The sequence below is a fragment of the Falco cherrug genome, chromosome 3, assembly GCF_023634085.1.
Source record: "Falco cherrug isolate bFalChe1 chromosome 3, bFalChe1.pri, whole genome shotgun sequence".
In the NCBI taxonomy this organism is placed as follows: Eukaryota; Metazoa; Chordata; class Aves; order Falconiformes; family Falconidae; genus Falco; species Falco cherrug.
Window position 1 is genome coordinate 57,998,440 of NC_073699.1, and position 21,632 is coordinate 58,020,071.

A 21,632-nucleotide genomic window follows, 5' to 3' on the forward strand; every position below is an offset into this window, starting at 1 on the left:
TTTTGCTATTCCAGGGTGTAATCCAGAACAAAGAAAAAAAAAGTCGGAAAAAACCCTGCGTGCAGCCTTATGGCAGGACTTTCCAAGCCACAGATGCTGCCTCTGTGGTTGGCTGACCTATCCAAAATAAAACTCAACAGCAGGGAGCGGTGGAGTAGTTCAGGGGGTAGCAGAGGTCATGCGAATGTGATCCCCACCTCCCGAACGCTGTTTCTCCTTATGCTGCCTCCCCCTGCTCCTTTTGGGACGGATGGAATTGTTGACTTATTTTTTATTTTTAATTTTCAGCCTGTCTTTCCTATCCACTTGCCAAGTGGGATTGTTGAAAGTCACTCCTGTTGCAGCCACTTTCCCAGGAGAGAAAAAATAAGGTGAACTTTCATCCTGATGGCTTACAGTTGAAAAGGCAGCTAGCAGCTTGGATGATTAGCCACTTCGGCTGCTCCAAGACAGAGTTGGTGCTGTGGGAGCTCAGAGGCCACTGCATCACCTCCCTGTGGCTGCAGGGACAGGAGTCAGCCTGGCCTAAGCAAAGCTGTCGGCTGCAGAGACTGAAACATCTCCCTCAGGGAAAGAGAGCACAAGAGCCTTGAAAAGAGGAGCCTCGAAGGCTGCCGACCCCTGTGCAGAGATGCATGGTACTGCCTTATTCCCACAAGGCCATTAGCAGTGAACAAACATCAAAATAAAAGGAAAGAAAGTGGAAAAAGAAAAGAAAGCAACTGCCCTCATTTTAATAATTTTGGACATCAGAATGAATTCATACTGTATACTTTTACTTCTTTTTTTTCATGAGCAGCACAGCATATGTCCTGGCTCAGCTGGCAGTACAACTTCTGCAAGCCTGCAGGAGGACCCATACCACCACTCTTGAGAACACCTACAAACCCTGCTGCACATCAGTCTGTGGGCTGAAGGAAAGCCCAACTGGGCAGAGGACACGTAAGAGGCACGGACCTTTTTTACAGCCAGCACATGCATTTCTGTTCAGGTGTGGGCTTTGTTTTCGTAATGCTAATGATCAAATAATGAAACCAACCACCTGTTGCTTCTCATCAGGGCTATTTCTGAAGCATTATGTTTGCCAAGAAAATCAACCAAGTCTAAAAATCACACCTTCCTCTGGGCAGATATCCACTGAAGTGGATAACAGGACTGTACCTGGATGTTTGATGCTGTTGGCAAGCAAGGTTTTCATGGCAAGTATTTGACTTACCCTACGTACTATGCAAGAGTGAGCTAAAAGACCTGCTACCACTTACCAAACCTCTTGTAGCCAAAGGACTGCACCTCTTCCTCCTCTGCAAAATCGTCTGGAGAAAGAAAGAAAGACACAGCAACAGATTATTACTACTACCACTGGAAAAAGATGGGAAGAAGTTTTTACAGAAGCATGATCATAAATTAATGGACTTGAATGTTTAATCGATTTGTAAGGCATGTTACTGACCTTCCCCTCCATATCCCACTTCTGTCCCTGAGAAGAAATGTCAGTTCAGAGCCCTTCCTCCAACCAGTATCCCCAGCAGAAATCCAGACTAGAAGTGCTTTATCACCTGGCAGCTATCCTGAGGTCTACTTGGCCACCTAAGCACATACAAGAGCAGACATGTTCCCTCATCATGATGACAACTACAATTGTCACCGGTGTGCCACCGAGGCAGGCTTGCCCAGCTCACGGTACTCGCTCCAGGCCACTGGCTGGCGCCATCCAGGCAGTCGGGCTCAGGTTATACATGCACCAGCTGGGCCACTTGCACAAAAGTGCTACACAGAGCTATGCCGAGTAATGAGAGAGGGGTCACAGGGGACAGCTGGCTGTCCATCCAGCACCTCCCATGGGCCCTAGCTTGGCCTGGAGAAGCACGATCCAATAAAAAATAGGAAACAGACCTGATAAACCGATGAGAAAAACAAAAAACATTTAAGGCCTTTTGTTCTCATCTTCACCAGCTAGCAAGTAGTAAAATGCTAATAACCACAATTTTATTTTGTCAGAAGCTTAATTTCTGTCCACTTCCTTCCAGCAGCAAAGGAAAAGGCTGGCATCAGCAGAAGAAATACACCCACGGCTTCTTTAAAAAAAAATTATATGTTTGTGTTTGCGTGTTCAGCTTCTTTCTGCTGAGTCAGGAAGGCAAGAGCCTTGCCTAAGCACCTTTGCACCAGGCGACTGACTGCCCAGGAGGGCAGCACAGCCCAGGCTGCCCATCTCCCACTTCCCTATTTCCCAGGGCAGCAAAGCAGACCATTCCCCCTCCCACAAGCACGACTTCATGTTGGGGGAAGCCTCCACAGGGCTCTCTTTAAGCAGGATCTAGGACACAGCTTCCCAAGCGGTGACCAGTGGTTCGCAGCCCACCGCTGCGCTGGGGAACCACATCGCCTTTGCTGCGCCCCCGAGCAGAGGCGCACAGGCAAGCCTGGCTCCACGCTGCGAAAACCGCTGTGAGGACTGACGGCAACCCCTGCTCTCCAGAACCCAAGTACTCCTGGGCGTTGGTTTGCATCGCAGTGGTGGGGCGGCAGGCTTGGCACCCCAGGGAGCTTCAGCAGCTGCTTGCCACCTCATGCCACCCTTCCTGCACGGGATACTGAGGAAGCTGACTCACTTGCAACCTCTCCACCCAGACCTTTCCCTGACAGGAGGGGAGAAGGAAACAGAAGTTTAAAGGCCAGTCAAGGGATTCACCAGAAGGGAGCATTTAATGAGCGGTGGTGGAAAAGCAAGCTCAAAGCAGATAAAAAGATGTGATGGAGTGAGAGGTCTGTGCTTGGTTAGACCCTTGTTGTCCGCAGACTTACTGCACAGGAACAGGCTGCTCTGCTAACTGGTGCTGCAGCTAACTTGGGCCACAACAGAGCCTTAGGAAAATGAATTCAAAGGTGAAGGAAAGATACAGTCTGCATCCAGACTCAACAAAGCCTAAATCATTTGAGCGTATGTCCAGCAAGAAATCTGACCTACACCTCTTCTGACCTACAATGTGCCATGCACAGAAGTCTGAGGGAGTCATTGCCTGAAGCAGCAAAGGAATACACTAAACACATCATTTTGCAGAACGTCACCCTTTGACAGCACTTTTGATAGAACAGCTCAAAACTCTTATTCTTCACCAGGTAACACATTATGCTCACTGCCAGTGGTGCTTCTGTCCATACCTTAAGCTAGATCTCCTACTCAGATGTGCATTTAAGAAATGGAAGAACCAGTAGGCACTCCTTAGGCAAAACAAACACATCCCTGTTTTGAAGGCAGAAAGAAATCTCTAAAAAACCCAAACCCAACAAACCCTCACAATTGTGCCAAATGTTATCTGAAGACAAGGGCACCCAACAAAACATGATAAATACTAATAAACCATGAACAGTCAACAACCAAGCTTCTTATCCCAGCAGTGAACTATTCAGGAAAAATCTTCCCCTTTTGCACAAAAGATAAAACGCTGCACAAAAGAAAGGTATCAGCTCCAGAGCCCTTAGCTTCCTGCCCTCCGCAGCTATCAGGGCTGTAATACAATTGCCTCTTTGTTTCTCAGGAGCGTAACCTGACTTAGGCAATCCCTATCTGGCATATGCAGCCAGGCCGCGTCTAAATCCTGTGCCTTCACCCTGCACCACATCTTCAAGATCTTCTTCCTGGGCTGCCGGCCTCTTCCCTAGTTGGTTGTTTTTCCATGCTTAACCCAATGACATGGCCCTCTGGCCACACATTTATAATCATATTTTTGTTTCTTTGGACTTTTCTATATTTGCAGTGTGTGTATATATATAGATATAGGCTTTATATACATATATTATACATAATATATATTTATATCCACACTTACATACTTTATATATATACCTTTTAATATTTGCAACACTGCACGATGTGCTTGCTAGGGATGATTTTTTTAAAAAAAAGCTTTGAATACTTTAGAATTATTCATTAATCTCCTCATTTTGAAGAATACTTATGGCATTTGAAACAAACAAGTGGAGATGGGCAAGGACAGTTTTGTCAACTGGTGACCTGGCTCACCTGCTCACTAAAATCTAAAACATCAGCTAAAACTTTATTTAATCCCTGTGAGTTGATCTAGCAACAAGCAGCAACATATTTTAGGGGAAGTCTATTAAAATTATTTAACAGACTAACCTTAGCAGTCTTTTGGTTACAACTGTCACCAGGAAATTTGCTCAAATCATGTCTAAATATAATATTTTACAATATTAACTGTAATGTAAGTTATGCTTAATGCTTAAGCATTAAGTTATCCTTAATGCTTAAGGAAAATAAATATGGAAGGAAGAAATGAATAAAACAAGATTAAGCTAAATGTTCAGAAGTGAATAGCACTGGGTCCTTGGGAAAAAAAAGATTAGGATGGGTTGAAAGACCTACTGCAAAAGGAATCTGTGTTTGAAATATTAAAAATGAAGTTGACAAACAAGCCTATAAACTTAAGTCCCAAGGTAAGGTGATGTGCCCCAGCCTGCTCTTTCAGGCAGTATTGCGCTCACCGAAGGTGGCAGAAACTTGGCCCTCAGCTCCTTGTTCCAGTGCTGAAAATATTGACATTTTGTCACAAGTTTTACAAAAATCTCAAAGCTTCATGGTATCTTTGAATCAGGAAAATACAAGAGAATGCGATTTTTCATTGAAAAGGGAACAGCTTTTCTAGAGAAAACTATTAAATTGTGATTTGTGATGAATTACAGAGGTTAAGAAAATACACACCAAGTAGGAAAGCAAATAGTAAGAAAATCTCCAGCATGTTTTTATGCCTTATGCTTTTACAGGCAGTATCTACCAGAAATCAGAGTGGAAGACATTAATGAGTTTTGAGCACTGGTGGCTGATATTACAAAAGGAAATTTTTCATTTTTACGTCAGCAGTGACCATACACTTGAATGGGGCTGCAACTGGTGTAAGAAGGTTTTGTTGACATTGTGAAAGCCATACGTTGGAAATATTTTTATTTAGTTTAAATCCAGGCTTCCTCACTTACAAAGAGGACTGGAATGAATGCAATATTTCCGTTACATACATACATGATTATATAGGCAAGGCTTACTTTCCTGGGCAAAAATTACAAGGGGCAGACTCCTTGAAGCAGACAATAAAGCAGAATCTGTTGTTATGTGCCAGACGGATGAATTAACTCTTTAGCGCTGGAAAACCCAGCCATAATCTGTTTGCAAACTGTTCTACCGAGCTCTCAGCTGTGAGCCAAAAGATAAGGAATCCAGAATAAGAAAGATGAAGAAACACGAAGAGCTGGTTAAAATGTGATTTCTTATTCCACTGACTTCTATTGAGCTCTGGCAGAAGGCAGGACCATAAAAAAGGTGAACTTTGGGCAGAACAGAAACACATGTGAGCAACAAATTGTATTTAACCGTGCAGGGGAAGGACCACCAGAGATCAACTGTTTCATCAGGTTTACAAGAGTCTCCTTGGAGGCTACAGCAGATTGTCACGTGGAGCTTGCAGCAAAACGCTAAAAATTAGTGGCTCGCTGTAGCAAAGCAGCAATACATCAAATATTTTAGGGAGTCAGTACAAAGCAGAGCTCTTGTCCAAAAACAAAGCTTTGAGATATTTTGGCAATATCCACACCTCACCAAGAAGCAATGCCAAATTCTGCCTGCCCTCCAGTTATAAATTATTACTGCAACACCTCTAATAAATACAGTTGTAGAGTTAAATAAGTTACAGTACAATGCTTCAAGGGATTGGAAATTATAAAAAGGCAGTTCAGCTGGGTATTAACACAGTGAACAGAGGGAATTCATTTAATCTAAAACAAATTAGACTCTCATTTGATTAATTTGCTAGAGGCAAAGCAAAAATCTGTGGAGTAGAACTGTGTAATTTCTAGTTCTTGTTCTTAAATCTTAAATAAATTAATCATGGACCACTTATGAGTCACTCTGAGGTCAAGCAAGAAAGAGCTGGCCTGGAGCCAAAAGAGATGCCAAATCTGCCCCAGGGCTACACAGGGCCTACAACCACTGCACCACTCGGTACCTTCTCTGGAACAGCACCAGCTTTGAGGAGCCTTCAGTGCCTGGTGATTTTAGGGAAATTGTTTCCATTTTATCCCCTTCCTTTTGTGGGTGTCATTGTTGGCATACGGAAGGTGTTACAGAAAGCTCCTAATGTACATGTCCAGCTGTCACCTTTTAACAGTACACCCCGCTCAGCCGTTCAAACATAATTAACTAATGAAGCAAACTAGAACTCAGCATCATTAGAGATGCCGGGTCATACGGTGGCTGCAAGCACGTGGTATCCAATCATTTCTAGAACTTTTGTGTGCAGTAAACATGGGTTTAAAGTCCTTGTTTAAAGACTTTGTTTGAAGTCTCGAATTAAGAAAAGACACCAATATTCTACACTGCATTTCAAAATCTGGGGAAATCTATTTCAGGAGAGAATGAGGCATCCGGGCTGAAAATTGTCATGCTGAGTTTCAGCTCAGATTTTAGAAGTTCCTCTATAATCCTCCTGAAAACTCAATTTACAGTACATTAGAACTTACCCCTAAGTACCACACTGGGAACTCAGAACTGTTAAGATTAATTTGTAGTAACAATGACATACAGTGTAAGAGTTTCCTTTAAAACAAATCACTCTCTCAAAAAGCATTAACAGTTAGGGCCCTGCCTTTCCCACTGACTGAATGGGAACTACATATTTATATCCCAGTGCAACTCTGTAAAATTCATTTTAATATTATCAAGGACAAATTTTTACTTGTACCATTTGGATAAAAGCTGTGGCCATTAGTTGAAAAATTATGATATTCCTCTCTTTAACCCATAACCTGCATGGATGCAGAACTCCACTCAGAACCATGTAGCAGGCACACCTCCTTCATGAGGGACTGCTTGCAGCATCAAAAAGCTACTTCTGCCCACTCTCTCCCTCAGCCCTCTCACAGAAAGGCAAAACTTGTCCACTTGTGAGGTTTCTGTAATATTAACGACTGTTCAGACAGATGAGAACAGTGAACACCAGTATCTTTCTCATATCACATTTCAAAAGCTTTTTGAGCAGCCACCAGATTTACATGCATTTCTGGTCACTGTTAACGGTCTACATTCAAATTGCTGACCTAGAGGTGAAACCGAGCCAGCAGAAGCACAGCAAGCAGCTGCGGACATCAGATGTTGATGACTTCATCATTCTAATTGGTTTCCACAGCTTTTATTCTGGAGAGTCTCCTGCTTGTGCTAATGGGCTCTCCTTCCCCTCTCTCGTCAAAAATACCTCATTTCACCCATCTTCCTCTTCTGCCTTTCTCCACTACTTTTTCCTTATAGCCCCTTTTCATATTCAAGTCTTTCTCTCTGCTTCTGTTTTGATAAGGCCTCCCTCATATAAAACTCTTCTCTTTTGAGGAGGTCCCAAGCTGACATGTCACACTCACAATGTCACTGTTGCTGGCTGTGTGTGTTGTGCCCATGTTTTCCACCCGGTCCTTTGTCTGACTTGTCATGAAGTAATCTCCTTCGGACAGGGGTTACACGAATTCTGCATTTGTAGAGTACCTGGTCTTTAGGGGAGCCATGGCAGAGGTTCAGCTGAGGCAGTCCTAGAAGACAGCCCACCTGCCCACATCCCAAAGCATCCTTTGGGATGTCGTTTGAGCCTGGATTATGGCAATGAGACTGAAGCTTTTCCCCACCTCTGTCCTTCAGGCTGCTGGTCTGGGAATTTATCTGCTTTCAGTATCTCAAGAAAGCAAGAGGCAAGGTTCCAGACCAGAGATTCTCTCTTGACACATAACTGAAGACTCTCATCACCTAACACATGCATAAGACAAACAAAACCAAGAATCATGACAAATGGGTGCATTTTAATATTCTGGTCTCAATCTACTCCCCCACTGCTATGCCCGAAAAATGTGAGAGCTCACATTAAGAATGTGAAAAAAAGAAAGAAGATAAAGAAATCCAGCAGCGTAAGAGCAATGATCTAGCTTTGCTTTTTAGGCACGAAATGAAGACAGCAAATAGAGGTGTTTCCTGAACAAAACTTGTTAGCCAGTAAGTGCCACAGAGCATTGCTACGGTACTAGGGTCAGGATCAGCTGCATGGTGCAGAGGGTTGACCTCAGAAGTTAAAAGTTTAAATCATATCGTATTTCAGTTGTAATGATTTAAGAGCAAACATATTTCAGTTGTAATGATTTAAGAGCAAACAGATCTGTTCTCATTAGTGCACTGAAAAATTGTGCCTCCCTGTCTGTATGTCAGAGGAGGCAATTAACAGCAGCATTAAAATGGCATACACATTCCTAACAATACACGTCTCTTATTACATCCCATAACTCATTCACTTTGTTCCCCAGCGACGTCCCAGTCTTCACCTCAAATTTATGCACCGAAAGGGACTGTGGTTTTAGGTGGAAGCAGTCAAACTCTGAAGCCAATTCATCTTGGGTTGCTCCCCCAGTCATACAGACCACACTCACATTATGAGGAGGATCAGGTTCACTTTCAGTGCTTGGTAAAAAGTGTCTTTATTTTGCTTTCCCAGAGGGAGGGCTGGAAGGAGAGAATCACTGTTCTGACACACAGAACCTCAGAATAAGGAATGTTTTGTGAAGCTGAAGATAACTGGGCACGCATCCTTCGCAGCACTGAACTGCTTTCATTCTTGACATTTCTTCCAGCTCTCTTTCTTTATTTTACTCTGGTTTTCCTCTGCAAGGCCTGATCGGCTCGCTCTCTCTGTAAGATTAGCCCTCCCTCCTTATGCTAGCGGGCAAAGGTGTTTGAACCTCTGGGCACAATGGTCTTTGAGTGCAGATCTAAGCAAACCGTTCAGCAGTTGTGACAAAAAAGAGCTCTGTTCTGCTCTCAGCTGTCACGAAATCAGTCTAGAATAAATTCATGTAATCCAAAGTAGCAGGAGAAAGAGCTACAGGAGATTTTAAACAACTGCATTCTTCACAGGGACAGGTTCTCTGGTGCTATTCTTAGTCCAGCGTGGCTGAGGAAAGTAGAATATTGAAAGCGAAGATGAACAATTACAACTTGTTACTAAAAATACCTCTGGCTTAAATAGCTTATATGCTAATTCTGCTCAATATCCACTGCAGTTGTACAGTAATATTTCCACCTGTGCAATAACTGATTTCTCTTGTATTTTCACAGCTTCTAACACTCTGCTTTCCTCTATATTGTTAGTAAGAATATCCTTTGACACACGCTCGCATGATCATCTTTCTCATCCATATGTTTAAAATTCTCTGTGCTACCAAACAATTCAGGATACGTACTGACTGTATAGTAGCACGCTCAGGATTTGTTCTGCGTTGTATCACGAATTTATTATAACTGCTCATGCCTTTGAACTTCTGCGGTAGGGTCCTGTGACATGTCCAACACACACCACTCAGAGCTCCTGCATATGTTTCATGTTTATGTCACTATATTCATATAAGCTCTGTCATAACTGGACTAAGTAAAGGTTACTGGACCACTCCACTTCTAATCCTCAGTTTTCAGATGCTTTCTGGCCTCTGCAAAGTGCTCTGGACTGGATTTTTTTGAAATCTGCAGTTTGAAGCTTCTGTCCAGAAAAGACCTATTTACAGATGAGTGTCCATTTGATTTTGTGCACACAAAGATTAGAGAGAGAGATATACACTTTTCTTCAGTATTAGAAAATTGGCACATTTATTCCTTTATTCTTTAAAGATAGTAGTGGCATCAAAACAGTTAGAGGGAAAGACAAAACCTGTCAAGAAGGTAAATATCATCTAAATAGATTATTTATTTTAAGACCTTTCAAAGAAGCCAAGCAGGAACAACTGAATTTGCATGCACACTCAGCTTTTGCAAATGGAGGCTTTACCTGCAGATTACATCAAAGGCTCCAAGTTCAAACCCAGAAGGGATGATTTTAGCAACACTGGCTGACACGTCATTAAAGATCTGTTTAAGTGTGCACTGTGTAAGGCAAACTAAACTGGTATATCCCATAAAAACTCCACGTACTGTACATACTGAAAACTGCACAAAGCACATGGAGCTTTCTTTGAGGCAAACTGATTGATGCTAAGAAAGCTGGGTGTTTGACCAGAGCATTCCTGAGGCAGCGCTGGCTTCACTGGTTTTGGTGGAACACAGCACAACCTGTCCCACCGTTTCACTCTGTGCATCTTTTCTATTACATGAGAGGAACTGCACAGGGGTATTCAGTCACATTCCAGTCCTCAAGCACAAGAAGACACCAGATGTTTCGTCCTCCAGCACAATCGCTACACAAGCAGTACATAGCAAGGTGCCTGTGACGGCAGAAAGGAAGAGGAGGGGAAAGAAGCAGCTGAGCTACCGTGGGTATCGCAATTAAGATCTTCGCTGTCATCCTGGAGCAACAGTTCCAAAATGACCACCTTGGCATTGTCATTGCCCAATTTTGAGTATTAGCATTATCAAGTTGTTATCCAAACAAGACCCACATTTCACACACAAATACTTATCATCAACACTGCCATGATAATAGCAGTGGTTACAGATACACTTTAAAGTAATAATTACAAAATATATCACAGATATATAGGAAGAAGTTCTCAGTTTTAACAGCTCTTGTCCCTGTCTTAAATTAGGGCCAAGGCTTTTGAACATGTGGTGTTTGACTATGAGGAAGCTGTTTCCATTTGTTTCCCAGGCAACAAGTACTCCTTCGTATCCCAATAACTAACTACAACTTAGAAGTATCATTTGATGAAGATACATCTGACCCTAAAGCAGTCAAGTCCCCTTATAAATCACATGAATTATTACTAAAACGGATCACAAAGTTTGTGAGCTCAGTGTAGTTTGCTGGAAATAAAACTGCCAGCATATTAAACATAAACTTCAATTTGTTTTACTGATTTAAAACATAACACACTATGAATACCAGCAATGGAAAATATAATTTGTTCCTTACAGATATTTAGTGATGTAATTATTTAGATATTCCTCCGTTCTCCAGAGAGGGTAGATATACAGACAGCTGCAATCAACAGATCATTTTGTTGTTATTGAGAAAAATGTGTAACTACACCAAGTTCTACAGTCCTATAATTATCATTACCATCAAGTTTAAAGAGAAAATATGAAAAACCATGTCTGTATCCAGAAAAGGAAATCACAGAGTCAAAATTTGGTTTGGCTCTCTGACTTCCATAACACTGGCAATGGCACGTGATGTGATGATTTGTTTGAAGTTTCTCTTTTCTCTTTCCACCAGTACAGTCATTTAAGTGTTCTTCTTCGCATGCTTTATTACTGATTTCTGTAACTCTGTGGGGGAAAGAAATAAGATTGCTGTGATCACTCTTAAGGAAACTGAATGGTAAGGACTAGCAGCCAGGGTAAAGCATCTCCCTCTCGCTGGAGTGTGGGGCACCAACATGTGCTCCCAGCAGGAGTAACATCTTCCCTCCAAATGCCACTTCTGCGCTTTGCAAAGAAGAGTGACGGAAGCAGAATAGAAGAAGGAGATGCAAGTCACAGTATACTGTATTGCTGTCCTCAGTCCTCTGCATCCAGTCTTCCCCCCCCACCCCCCAAACTGAGGCAGCCTCAACCCCAACAAAAAAGAGCATAAGGCTTTCAGTGATAACAGACATGGCTTTATATTATTGGATCCCCGTTGTTTCGGTTTGCTCCTGCCATTACTTCTATGCTGATAATGACAAGCTGATGACAAAACTTTTGGCACAAGTACCCTATAAATAAAGAACATTGTAAATAGATTATTTTTAATACGTTGCATGGACCTGTAGAAACACCATGTCACAGTGCCAGAAGTAACTTAACATAGCGTGTGTGGGCTTGCAAAAATAACCCCCCCCAAAATGCTTCTCCTCCCTTCAGGCAGCTACCCTGGCAAGTGAATAAATAATCACATCATTTGGTGTCCCAGACTCTGGAAACTAAGTGTAACTATCATGATGTTTACTGGCCTCCTGGCATCTGGAATCAAACTCTGCAATCCATGCACAGGCACAACACTGGTGCCCAAAAGCAATTTTCTTATCCGTACGGTTTTTTCCTTCCACACTTCAAGTTTATTTTCGCCTCTGAAGAAAAACTAGATTCAGCTCTCACAAGCTTTCAACTACTTCCTAAACTTTCCATAACGTCCTTTGATGTTTTCATTGTAAGTATTCCCCAGTGTGTAAAGTCTCTGCCTTTTTCTGTAAGGCTATCAATTTTCATAAACAGAAGGCTTTCTTGCACACACCCCCAATACATCTTTACTAGGTTAGAGTGTAGCACTTTGGCAATCTGCTTCTGTACTTGATTTTAAAAGTGTATTATTTAATACCTCTCAGTCACAACTTCGTAGGACGGAATCCACCGGCAGAAGTGGCATGTTTCACCCATTTAAAAAAAAAAAAAAAAAGGTGGGGGGTAGGGGGGGGTGCGGGGGGTGGAGAGAAAAAGGAAAAGAAACAAAGTTTCAGTTTTAACAGATGCAAAGCAAAGACCAAATATTTTCCAGTCGGTGGATGTTGAAGAGAAATATGCCAAATACATTTCACAAGCCGGTTAAGCCTCTACTGGCACCTAATCACTGCCAGATGTTTAGATCCAACACCAAGAACATCGCAAAACGCTGGCAAAAAATAAACACAGAAATTAGGGAGACCTAAAAGTCTTCTCCTCGGGCCGCCGGGGAAGGGGGAGATAAAAGATTAAAAGTTGGGTGCCGGGACAAGACGCTGCGACGAGAGCGCACACGCCGGGGGGACCCACGGCCGCCCGCTCCCGGGCCGGGGCTGACCAGCGCCAGCCGCGAGCCCAGCGCCCCGCGCGGGGCCGGGGCTGCCCCCGCCCGCACCGCGGCCGCGCCGAGACCCGCGCCCTGCCCCGCCGGCCCTGCCCGCACCCGCCGGCCCTGCCCGCACCGCGACCCGCGCCCTGCCCCGCCGGCCCTGCCCGCATACCGCCCTGCCTGCGCCCTGCCCGAGCGCTGCCCTTGCCGCAGCCCGGCCACAGGGTGCCCTGCCTGCATCCTGCCCGCACCCTGCCCTGCCCGCATCCTACAGCTCCTGCCTGCACCCTGCCCGCCGTCTGCTCCCTGCCTGCACGCTCCTCCCGCAACCTGCCCGCTCACGCCCCGCCAGCACCCTGCCCTGCCGCTGCGCGGTGCCCGGTGCGCGGTGCGCGGTGCCCGGTGCGCGGTGCACGTGTGCGGGCGGCTGAGCGGGCGCCCCGCTCCCGTCCCTACCTTTCATCTTGGCGCCTGGGCGGGTCACATAGGACGGACGGGGCGCGGCGGGGGCTGCCGCCGGGCGCGGCAGGCGGGCGGGCGGGCGGCGCTCCCTGCCTACTACCGGGCCATGCCGGGGGCCGGGCGCGCCCCCGCCGCGGGCCCTGGTGCGCAGCCCCTGCCGCTGCCGCTGCCGCCGCCGCCGCTCGCCGTCGCTCCTCGGCCGCCGGCGGCACCGCGCTCTCGCCGCCAGCCCCGCGCGGCGCGGCCCGGCCCCGCGGAGCCGCGGCCCGGCCCCGCCTCCCTCCCTCCGCCCCGGGGAAGGGGCCGCGGCCGGGGCCGGGCGGCGGGGGCGGGCTCCGGGCCCCGCCGGCGGCTGGGCCCGGGGGCGTCGCACCCCGCCCCGCCGCGTCCCGCGGGGCTCCCGGGGTGCGGGGCCGCAGGCAGCGGGGTCTGCCCGTGGGGAGCGGCCCGGGGACAGGACCCGCAGGGCACCCACCGGTGACCGGGGGGCTTGCGTGGGATGCGGCGTTGCCAGGCGGGAGAACGGCCGGTCCCTGCCCTCCCCAGGCGGGTGGCAGGCCGGTGTGCCCCCCACCGCGCCCCCCGAGGGCTCCCGGCGCGGCGGGTGCGTGTCCCCGGCGGGGAGCGGCTGCGGGACCCGCGGGGTTGGCCCTGGCGCTGGGCGAGGCGCCGCCAGCGGGACGGGTGGGCGCCCTGGGGTCGCGCGCGGTGCACGCGCTGAAGAATGCGTGTAAATATTTGTGGGTTTGGGGATATACAGGCCAGGCCTCTTCTACTTCTCTAGTTCTGGATGTTGCCAGGAATAATGGATCGTCTCCAGGCTCCCGTTTTCATGAACGGCACCGTTTGATTTTCTGCAGACCTGCCCGTTTTTAGCAACGGGAAGACGGTGACGAGCATTTATGATCCAGCTTCGGCTGTGACCACTGGTGCTGAGGCAGCAGAGCCAGTGCGATGTACGCCGCTTCGTCTGGGGCGGAACAAAGTAACAGAGGCACCAGCGAGCCTTGCCCATTGCAGAGGGGGGATGCACACGGTTTTTGCCTTGGCATTTAGGGGTATCGTGGTGTGTTGAGTGTGGGGACGCCCCAAGAAGTGATTATACTACATGGTCTTTTCAGGAGGCCTATGGCTCCAAGAAGGACTGGAGCATACCGGAAAGGTCACGGCACAGTATCACAGCAGCATTAGTTTAACACCAGGTCAAAAAGCACTGGAAACCTCAGGTACGATCTTGCCCGAGCAGGGAATGGAGGATTAAGTCCACGAAAAGTAACCATTGTAGAGCAAAAATTAAATAACAGATTTAGAAATCTGAATTCCTTCAGTGGGTCTGATGACTTGAGTTGACACTTACTTGAGCGCGTTTTGCTGACTTGGAGGCAGTACCTTCAGCTTGGGGTTGTCGAAGCTACTTGAATACCAGCTGCAGTAGCCATTTGCTGCTTTAAAGCAGGGCTCAGATATCAAAGAGACTTGACTCAGCTTTTAGTTTGTGCTCTGGTAGTTGTCTGGAATATCTATTTTTGGTACAAGTCGCGAGTAAAACATTTAAATCTGAATACAGTCATCAGAAAATTATGGATGTCCTTAGCGTTGTGTTGGATTAGGACAACAGTTCTTGCGGTGTTTGTATCACCGATTAATGCTTGCTCAGTTGTGTGATTGATTTTGGATCCTAAATTAACTTACAATTTTTGTTTTGAAGAATCAAACTAAAAACTATCTAGACTGATCCAAAGCCCATGAGCATGTTTCTAAGAAGAAATCTTAATCCTAATCTTAGTCCTCCTAGCTAGATAAACCACTGAATAGGTACATGCTTGGAGTGCAACACAGTACACAGTACAGGGTACAGTATGTAACTAGCATTGCCCAGTCCTGAGCCTTCACAAGCCTGAACTTTTTATACACCGTTTAATACTTTTCAAGTTTCTTTTAAAGCTACAGTGAAATTTGCCAAACATAATTACACCGTCTCTCTGGTTAAAACCACTGATTTCAGAAAAAAGTTTCAAGCATATTTTCATATTCTTTTATTTTCAGGAAACTTTAGACTGTGTTCTAGGGAAATCCAATTTCACAAAAATACTTCATTTTAGGGACTTTTTGGTTACTCTAGTTCAGCACGTAATTTACGAGGCCTGTTTTTTCTTCCAATAATAACGATAACATAACAACAGTTTACTACCACAATGGACTGCCTGTCACAGAGATCCCACGTTGCAGCCAGATCCAAACTCGGAGAAGGGCTAGGGGATGTAAACAAATCATCCTTGTTTAGAAGTGTTTACGTATAGGCTTAGTACGGCTTGTTTATATAGAACTATTACAATTATTTCATCAAATGCTGAAATAAGGTACCCAAGTGAGTGCTTTGCAGTTGCTGTGGCACAGTGTGACTTTAAGCACTTCCTAACCATGTGTGTATTGTTCGTTTTTTCCTTGCTTCAGTCTTCACTTGTGTATCAAGGAAGCTCATTTATAACCATTCACACTCACTTTCACGCTGCGAGCTGTGTTGCTGAAGTGATCTAAAACCAGAGGTAATGTGCTCAGTTCCTGTTCACTTTGATTCAACTTCACAACAGACTGTTACACACCCCTGGCTCTTTCCCACAGCCTGACCTACAAATTTTTTTCAGCATTGCTCCTCTCTTCTCCAACCACAAACTGCCTGTTTGGCAAGTCTTGGAGATGCTGGAAGCCTTGGTCCATACACGTGGAGGTGCGTATGGCATTCTTTTTTGATTGGAAGCCTTCTCATTGTCCAAGCCCACATGCAATACAAAGGGAAATAATTAAATAAAATATCTGAAAAATAATTGCATGCATCATTGAGGAAAACTGCATGTGACTCGGGAACCATATGTGGAAGATCATTTGTCTGAAGTAAGTACCATTTGGGTTCAATACAAAATGTGCATTTGAAAAGTAAGAGCTGAGTATTATAACATATTTTAATGATAAATCTTTTTCTCCACAACAGTTTCATACTATTGTTAATGACCATTTTGGACCTGTGCCCAGAGTGAAGACATTATCCTTGGATCTGGGTAATGAGTTTGTAAATGATCCTGAACAAATGGTGAAGTTATTTACTAATAATTTTGTTAAATCTGCAGATGAGCCTTTTCTTAAGCTGGGTAACTAGCATCGTAATTTGAAAGTATTTAGTTATCTAGACTTCTCTCTGACAAGTGAGGTTGGGTGATTTTTTTTCTTTCCTATTTTTTGATTAACTGGGAAACTGAAGAGATTCTGAAAGCAGCAAAACACCTGGCTATCTTTTCAGTATGCCAGAATTACTCAGAGATACAGGCTTGTTCTAAGTATGTTTTGAGTGTTGATCATGCAAAGGCCCATGCACAAGCTCTCTTGTCTTTCAATTGCTGTGACCTTTTCTTTTAGAAACTTCATTTCTTGGAAGGAAGACACAAGATGACTCTAGAATAGGCTGGACAGTCACATTGTCCTAAACTTAAAGAGAAGCAAAATGGTGAAATGCAGTTAAAAGTACAGCTATTATGATTATCTACAGATTATATTTAGGGACCACTGTTTCATGTTTTTTATATTTGATGAAACACATCATTATGGGTTTTATTCATAATTTGAATTAAGATTATTTCTGGTTCAGAAAGTTTGAGAAATTTTATTTATAGACCAATTTCATTGCACAGTATTTTGTCAAAATTGCCTAAAACAATTGTAGCTGTTGTGTCAACTGAGTATGTAAATTGATTAAATATTTTACTTTTGTGCTCCAAAATTTCACATAATGCAAAGTAATTCCGTCACTGTTAGAGTGCTTAAATGTTGAAGACAGCAAAACCAAGACCAAATAATTAGTGCCAGATTTTATTAGGATGTTTGCAGAAGTAGATTATTATACATTAGTAATAACATTTTGTTTGTTCATAGTGTGTTTCTTTCAACACACAGAGTGAAATAATTCTGATTTCCTCAGAAGTAGTTTCTTATTGCCTGAGGTCTAACCAGACCAGGTCTTCGGCTGGAGTATGTCAAAACAATAGTGGCCACAGGGTTTGGTTTATGTTGGTGGAAGGAGGTAAAGATCTTGCCATGTTTTGAGACTGTCCAAATGCCAATGACATGCAGCTTTGAGTTATCTTCAGTGGGAGCCAACAGGCACGAACCCAGAATTGGGCTCTTTCAGCCCGGAGGAGCAGCCTTCTGCTGTTGTTGCATGTCACACTTTTCAGCTGGGGTTCAGGGATGGCTGGATGTGTTCTGCTGCTCTTCAGCTGTGTAACTTCTCACAGAGGTAAGGAGATGCAGAAAGGTATCTCTCTAAGGCCATCTGGCACTAGAGGGAGTGGAAGCTGGTGTAATATACTTACAGGCACCGACACAGCTTGGTTCAGCTGCATCCCCTCCCCACATTTGCCATTTGTGTCAATATAGGTCCACACGGCAAGTCCAAATGCATCATATTTGGTCTTCCTGACCTCTTGCCTTGCAGTGCACACCTCAGAGTCAAACAGAGGAGAAGTGAATATGGCTTGTATAGTGCTTGGCCACAGGAGAGGAGCACAGCAAGAAAAGCAAATAAAAAAGACGGTGATTTCTCCCTACATTAAGTTAACATTATTGCAATATATTTTGGCTCTTCAGCTTGTGAGTTACACCCACCAGGACTCCCTGATGCTTCAACAAGTGGGTGTAAGTAGGTCTGGGGGAATATTAAATTACAACTCTTCAACTCTGTATTTGGCTCAAAAAGTACAGAAAAAAACCTTTGTAAATGAGGGAACATCATGATTGCAATTGTAAAGTATTTTGCTCACTATATATAACAAATCTGTAATTTATGTAAATTACTGTTTATGGAGAAAGTTGAACATTTGAAGTTTTGCTTGTTTGGGCACAATGGCAATAAAAGATAGTCACTCTAATAAATATTTTGAGTTGTATGTACCAGGTTTATATTGGTCTTGCTTTTTAGAGTAAATGGACCTCAAAAGGAACAAATGAACCAAAAAATAGGTAGTGATAAATAGTCCCTTCTATACTGCTTGTGAGATCACATTGTCAACAGTTGGTTTTGATGCAGTATTTCTGTCTTCTTTCAGGTGGATTACAGGGCATCAGATATTCACTGAAAATATTAATGAAAGCTTTGGAGAGATCCCACGTCTTTTTCATTTTGTCAGACTTCATAAATACCACATACAAATAATTGTTGTCAAAGAACATTACTGAGGTTGTGAAATCAAGCGCTCACAAGCTAGGAAATGCCAGGAGAACGATTTCCCATGGGTCCTTAACTGACCTGAGCATGTTTGGAATTACTGACAAGACATATTCATTCCTACTGATAAAAAGTATTGATATGGATGTTAGTTTATAGCAGTGTATCAATTTTTCTCCAGTATTCGGTACAGAGAAGGGACTGAACTCATTTAGTGAGCACCCATTCAATATTTTATCTTCTCTTCTTTGTTCCTCTAGGTCCCATTCACTGCAACATGCATGCTCTGCTCTGAAGATAAAATTATTGATTTCTTCTATGTCTGTTGTCAGGGTAACATTTATATATTTCACAAATGTTAATTAACCTTTGCAAGCAATAAGGAGTATTATTACCTCCATTTTATAGGCTGGAGCCACAGTAATTAAAAGTTATCCTCTCATGAGAAGCGGATCACTTGAAGTGCTATGATTTCTGAGGGTACCCAGCATTGCAGTCAATGTTTACACTGTACACCCAACGACACCTTCCACTTCCCACTTTGCAAGCCTGGCTAAAAGTCCTAGTCACAGCCACACAAGACTCGGCTACACACGATGCTGCCTCTGCCCTTCCTCTCCCTGCTTTCCATGCGTATGAAGCCTGCAAGGAGCAATGCTGGCATACTCTGAGCCAAATCCCGCATGTGGATGATTGAGATAGCAGGACATCAGGTGTGCTGCTGATAGCATAAACCCAGCAATACAGCTACAATGATGCACAGTATTTTAAACACTTGAAGGCTTTGAAGTCTAGATCCCATTGACTTCCATGGCAGGGGTGAGTACTCAGCCCTTTTGCAAATGATACTGTAGGGTTCCTGTCAGGACTGTTGAGAAAAACATGGGTAGAGATAAGCTAGGATGAGCTGGATGTTGGCGAGTTTTGGGGTGGGTTAAGTTAGCCAGTGGCAGCTCAGCCCCCACCCGCTTGCTCACTGACTTTCCCCTAGATGGATGGGGGAGAGAACTGGGAGGGCAAAAGTGAGAAAAACTCATGGCTCCAGATGAAGGCAGTTTAATAAGCGAATGGGGGGCGGGGGGTGTGGAAGAAAAATAAAAACCCAAGTGATGCAAAGGCGATCATTCATCACCTCCCACCAGCAGACTGATGCCCAGCCAGTCTCTGAGCAGCAGCTACTTTGGAAAAAAAAAACACGTTCCTGTTTTTGCTGAGCATGATGTATATGGTGTAGAATATCTCTGGTCAGTTTGGGTCAGCTGCCCCCTCTCAGTCTCTTGCCCATTCCCAGCCTACTCACTGGGGCACCAGAGTTAGAAACAGAGAATGCCTTGATGATGTGCAAGCTCTGCTCAGCAACAGCAAAAATGTTGATGTGTTACCAACACTGTTTTGGTCACAAATCTAAACTACAGCCTTGCATAGGCAGCTGTGAAGCAGATGATCTCCACCCCGGCCAGAGCCAGTGCGGTCGCTCACATTGCATAGGCACTGCCTGGCAGAGTCAGAGCCTTCTCTAGCACTGAAACCGCCAGCTTTGAAAACAAGAATTTCTTTTTCTCCCCTGCCTCTTCTCTGACCTTTATGACAAGCGAGGCAGAACTCTTAAAAGACTTAAGGTTTTCTTCACTATACAAATCTGTGGTTGACATCTTGCTTCTGCGCTCTGCAGATTTCCACTGGGAAAGGGAAAAGGCCATTCCAGGTGCAAATCTACCCATCACATTTCAGGACTGTGCTCCAAAGCCTGGGAAATGAGAGATTTTAAAAGGAAAAGCCTGCAAGTTTTTGACATAGACAACAATATATACATTTTCCCCTAGGTTCTTTCTTGGAAAAATTTCCAAAAAAATTATCAAAAGAAGTCCAAACAAAATCAGCCAGAGGCATTCAGCCAGCAGAAGAAATTACAGCTAGGATGACTGAACTTTGGCAAAGCTAAAAGGTCCTTATAATGGAAAATATTGGGTAACTTTAGCAAAAGGCCAAAACCAGTTGAGGAATGAAGAAAGAATGACCATGGTGACCAGTGATTTTAATCTTCCATCTATCATGCAACCCTGTAAAGAGAAGATACAACCCAAAATGTGTCTAGAGATATCTATGGAGAGGACACAAGGGAACAAGTTGATTTTGACCTTTCTTTTGTTACTCCAGGATGTCAGGTCTTCTAAGATCCCTACAAAGCTTTCTCCATGAGTAGGAAAGTCAGTTTTCTCTATTTGAGAAATTTATGACAAATGAGATACGTGCACCTGCATCTTCCTGAGGTTCATGTAAAATTACTTACAAGCCTACCTGAGCAATGAGTTACAGCCTTCAGCTGGTGGCTCCAGCCATTCAGACCTCCCCAGGCAGAATATAGACCACCCTTTCCTCTGCTTGGAAAATGACTGCTCAGCATGCAGCTGGCTTGCAGAGTCTTGTGTAAGGAGTATTCCAGGCATTTCAGTATAAAGTTCAGCAAACAAGCACTGTTCCTAGCCCATTTCAATGCAGGTGCTACAGTGGACTGTTTGGATTTAAAAAAAAATCCCTCATGCTCTGGCAACAACACATCTGCTGCTGCTAACAGAGCCCAGAGAGGCCGCCAGCTCTGTGCCTCCCAGAGAGGCAAAAGCAGAGACCAAGAGCAAAGTGCTGCATTACTCACTGGCTCTGTTGTTACTGCAGGGACAATTGGGATGGAGAGGGAAGAATTCAGCTACACAGGTATAAAACAACACTTTGAAGTGCAGAGTTTTCATGCTGTCATTTATAATATTGTTTTCTTCATAGAAAGACACCAGGTATGCTTGTTGACAGAACAATTTTTTGGTCAAAACCTGTCAAAATTAGCAGAACAAGTATATGAACACCTGTTCATTCAAACTTTTCCCTTATGATCTGGAGATCTCTGGGGTTTCTTGGGCAATGGAGAACTGCAAGAGTAGGGTGGAGTGTGAAGCACAGAGCAGCAGCAGACACCAGGTTCAGCCCATGTGCTATATGCAACGCAAGCAAGAACCATTCCCCAGGGGAAGGAAAATAAGACAAGGCACCAGAGGCACCACCTGACTACTGTTTCTGGGGGCTGTTTATAGATTTAAGTATGGAAAGGTTTGTTTCTTCTGTTGCCATTTAATTTTCTGAGTTTAGGAGTGTTACTAGTTTTGCATTGCATTAGACTTTAGAAAGTATAC

The 21,632-nt window shown here is 44.4% G+C and overlaps 1 protein-coding gene across 1 annotated transcript in view; it reads right to left on the reverse strand.

Annotated features, from left to right (window-relative positions):
* COLEC12 (collectin subfamily member 12) overlaps nucleotides 1-13,498 on the reverse strand; it is a 102,079-nt gene extending 88,581 nt beyond the window's left edge. The window contains exons 1-2 of the mRNA XM_055705064.1: nucleotides 13,230-13,498; nucleotides 1,263-1,313 (exon numbers count right to left, since the gene is read on the reverse strand). Of these exons, the coding sequence (XP_055561039.1) occupies nucleotides 1,263-1,313; nucleotides 13,230-13,236 (58 nt within the window). The 5' untranslated portion in view covers nucleotides 13,237-13,498. The remainder of the gene's footprint in view (nucleotides 1-1,262; nucleotides 1,314-13,229) is intronic.
* Between the last annotated feature and the right edge of the window lie 8,134 nt (nucleotides 13,499-21,632).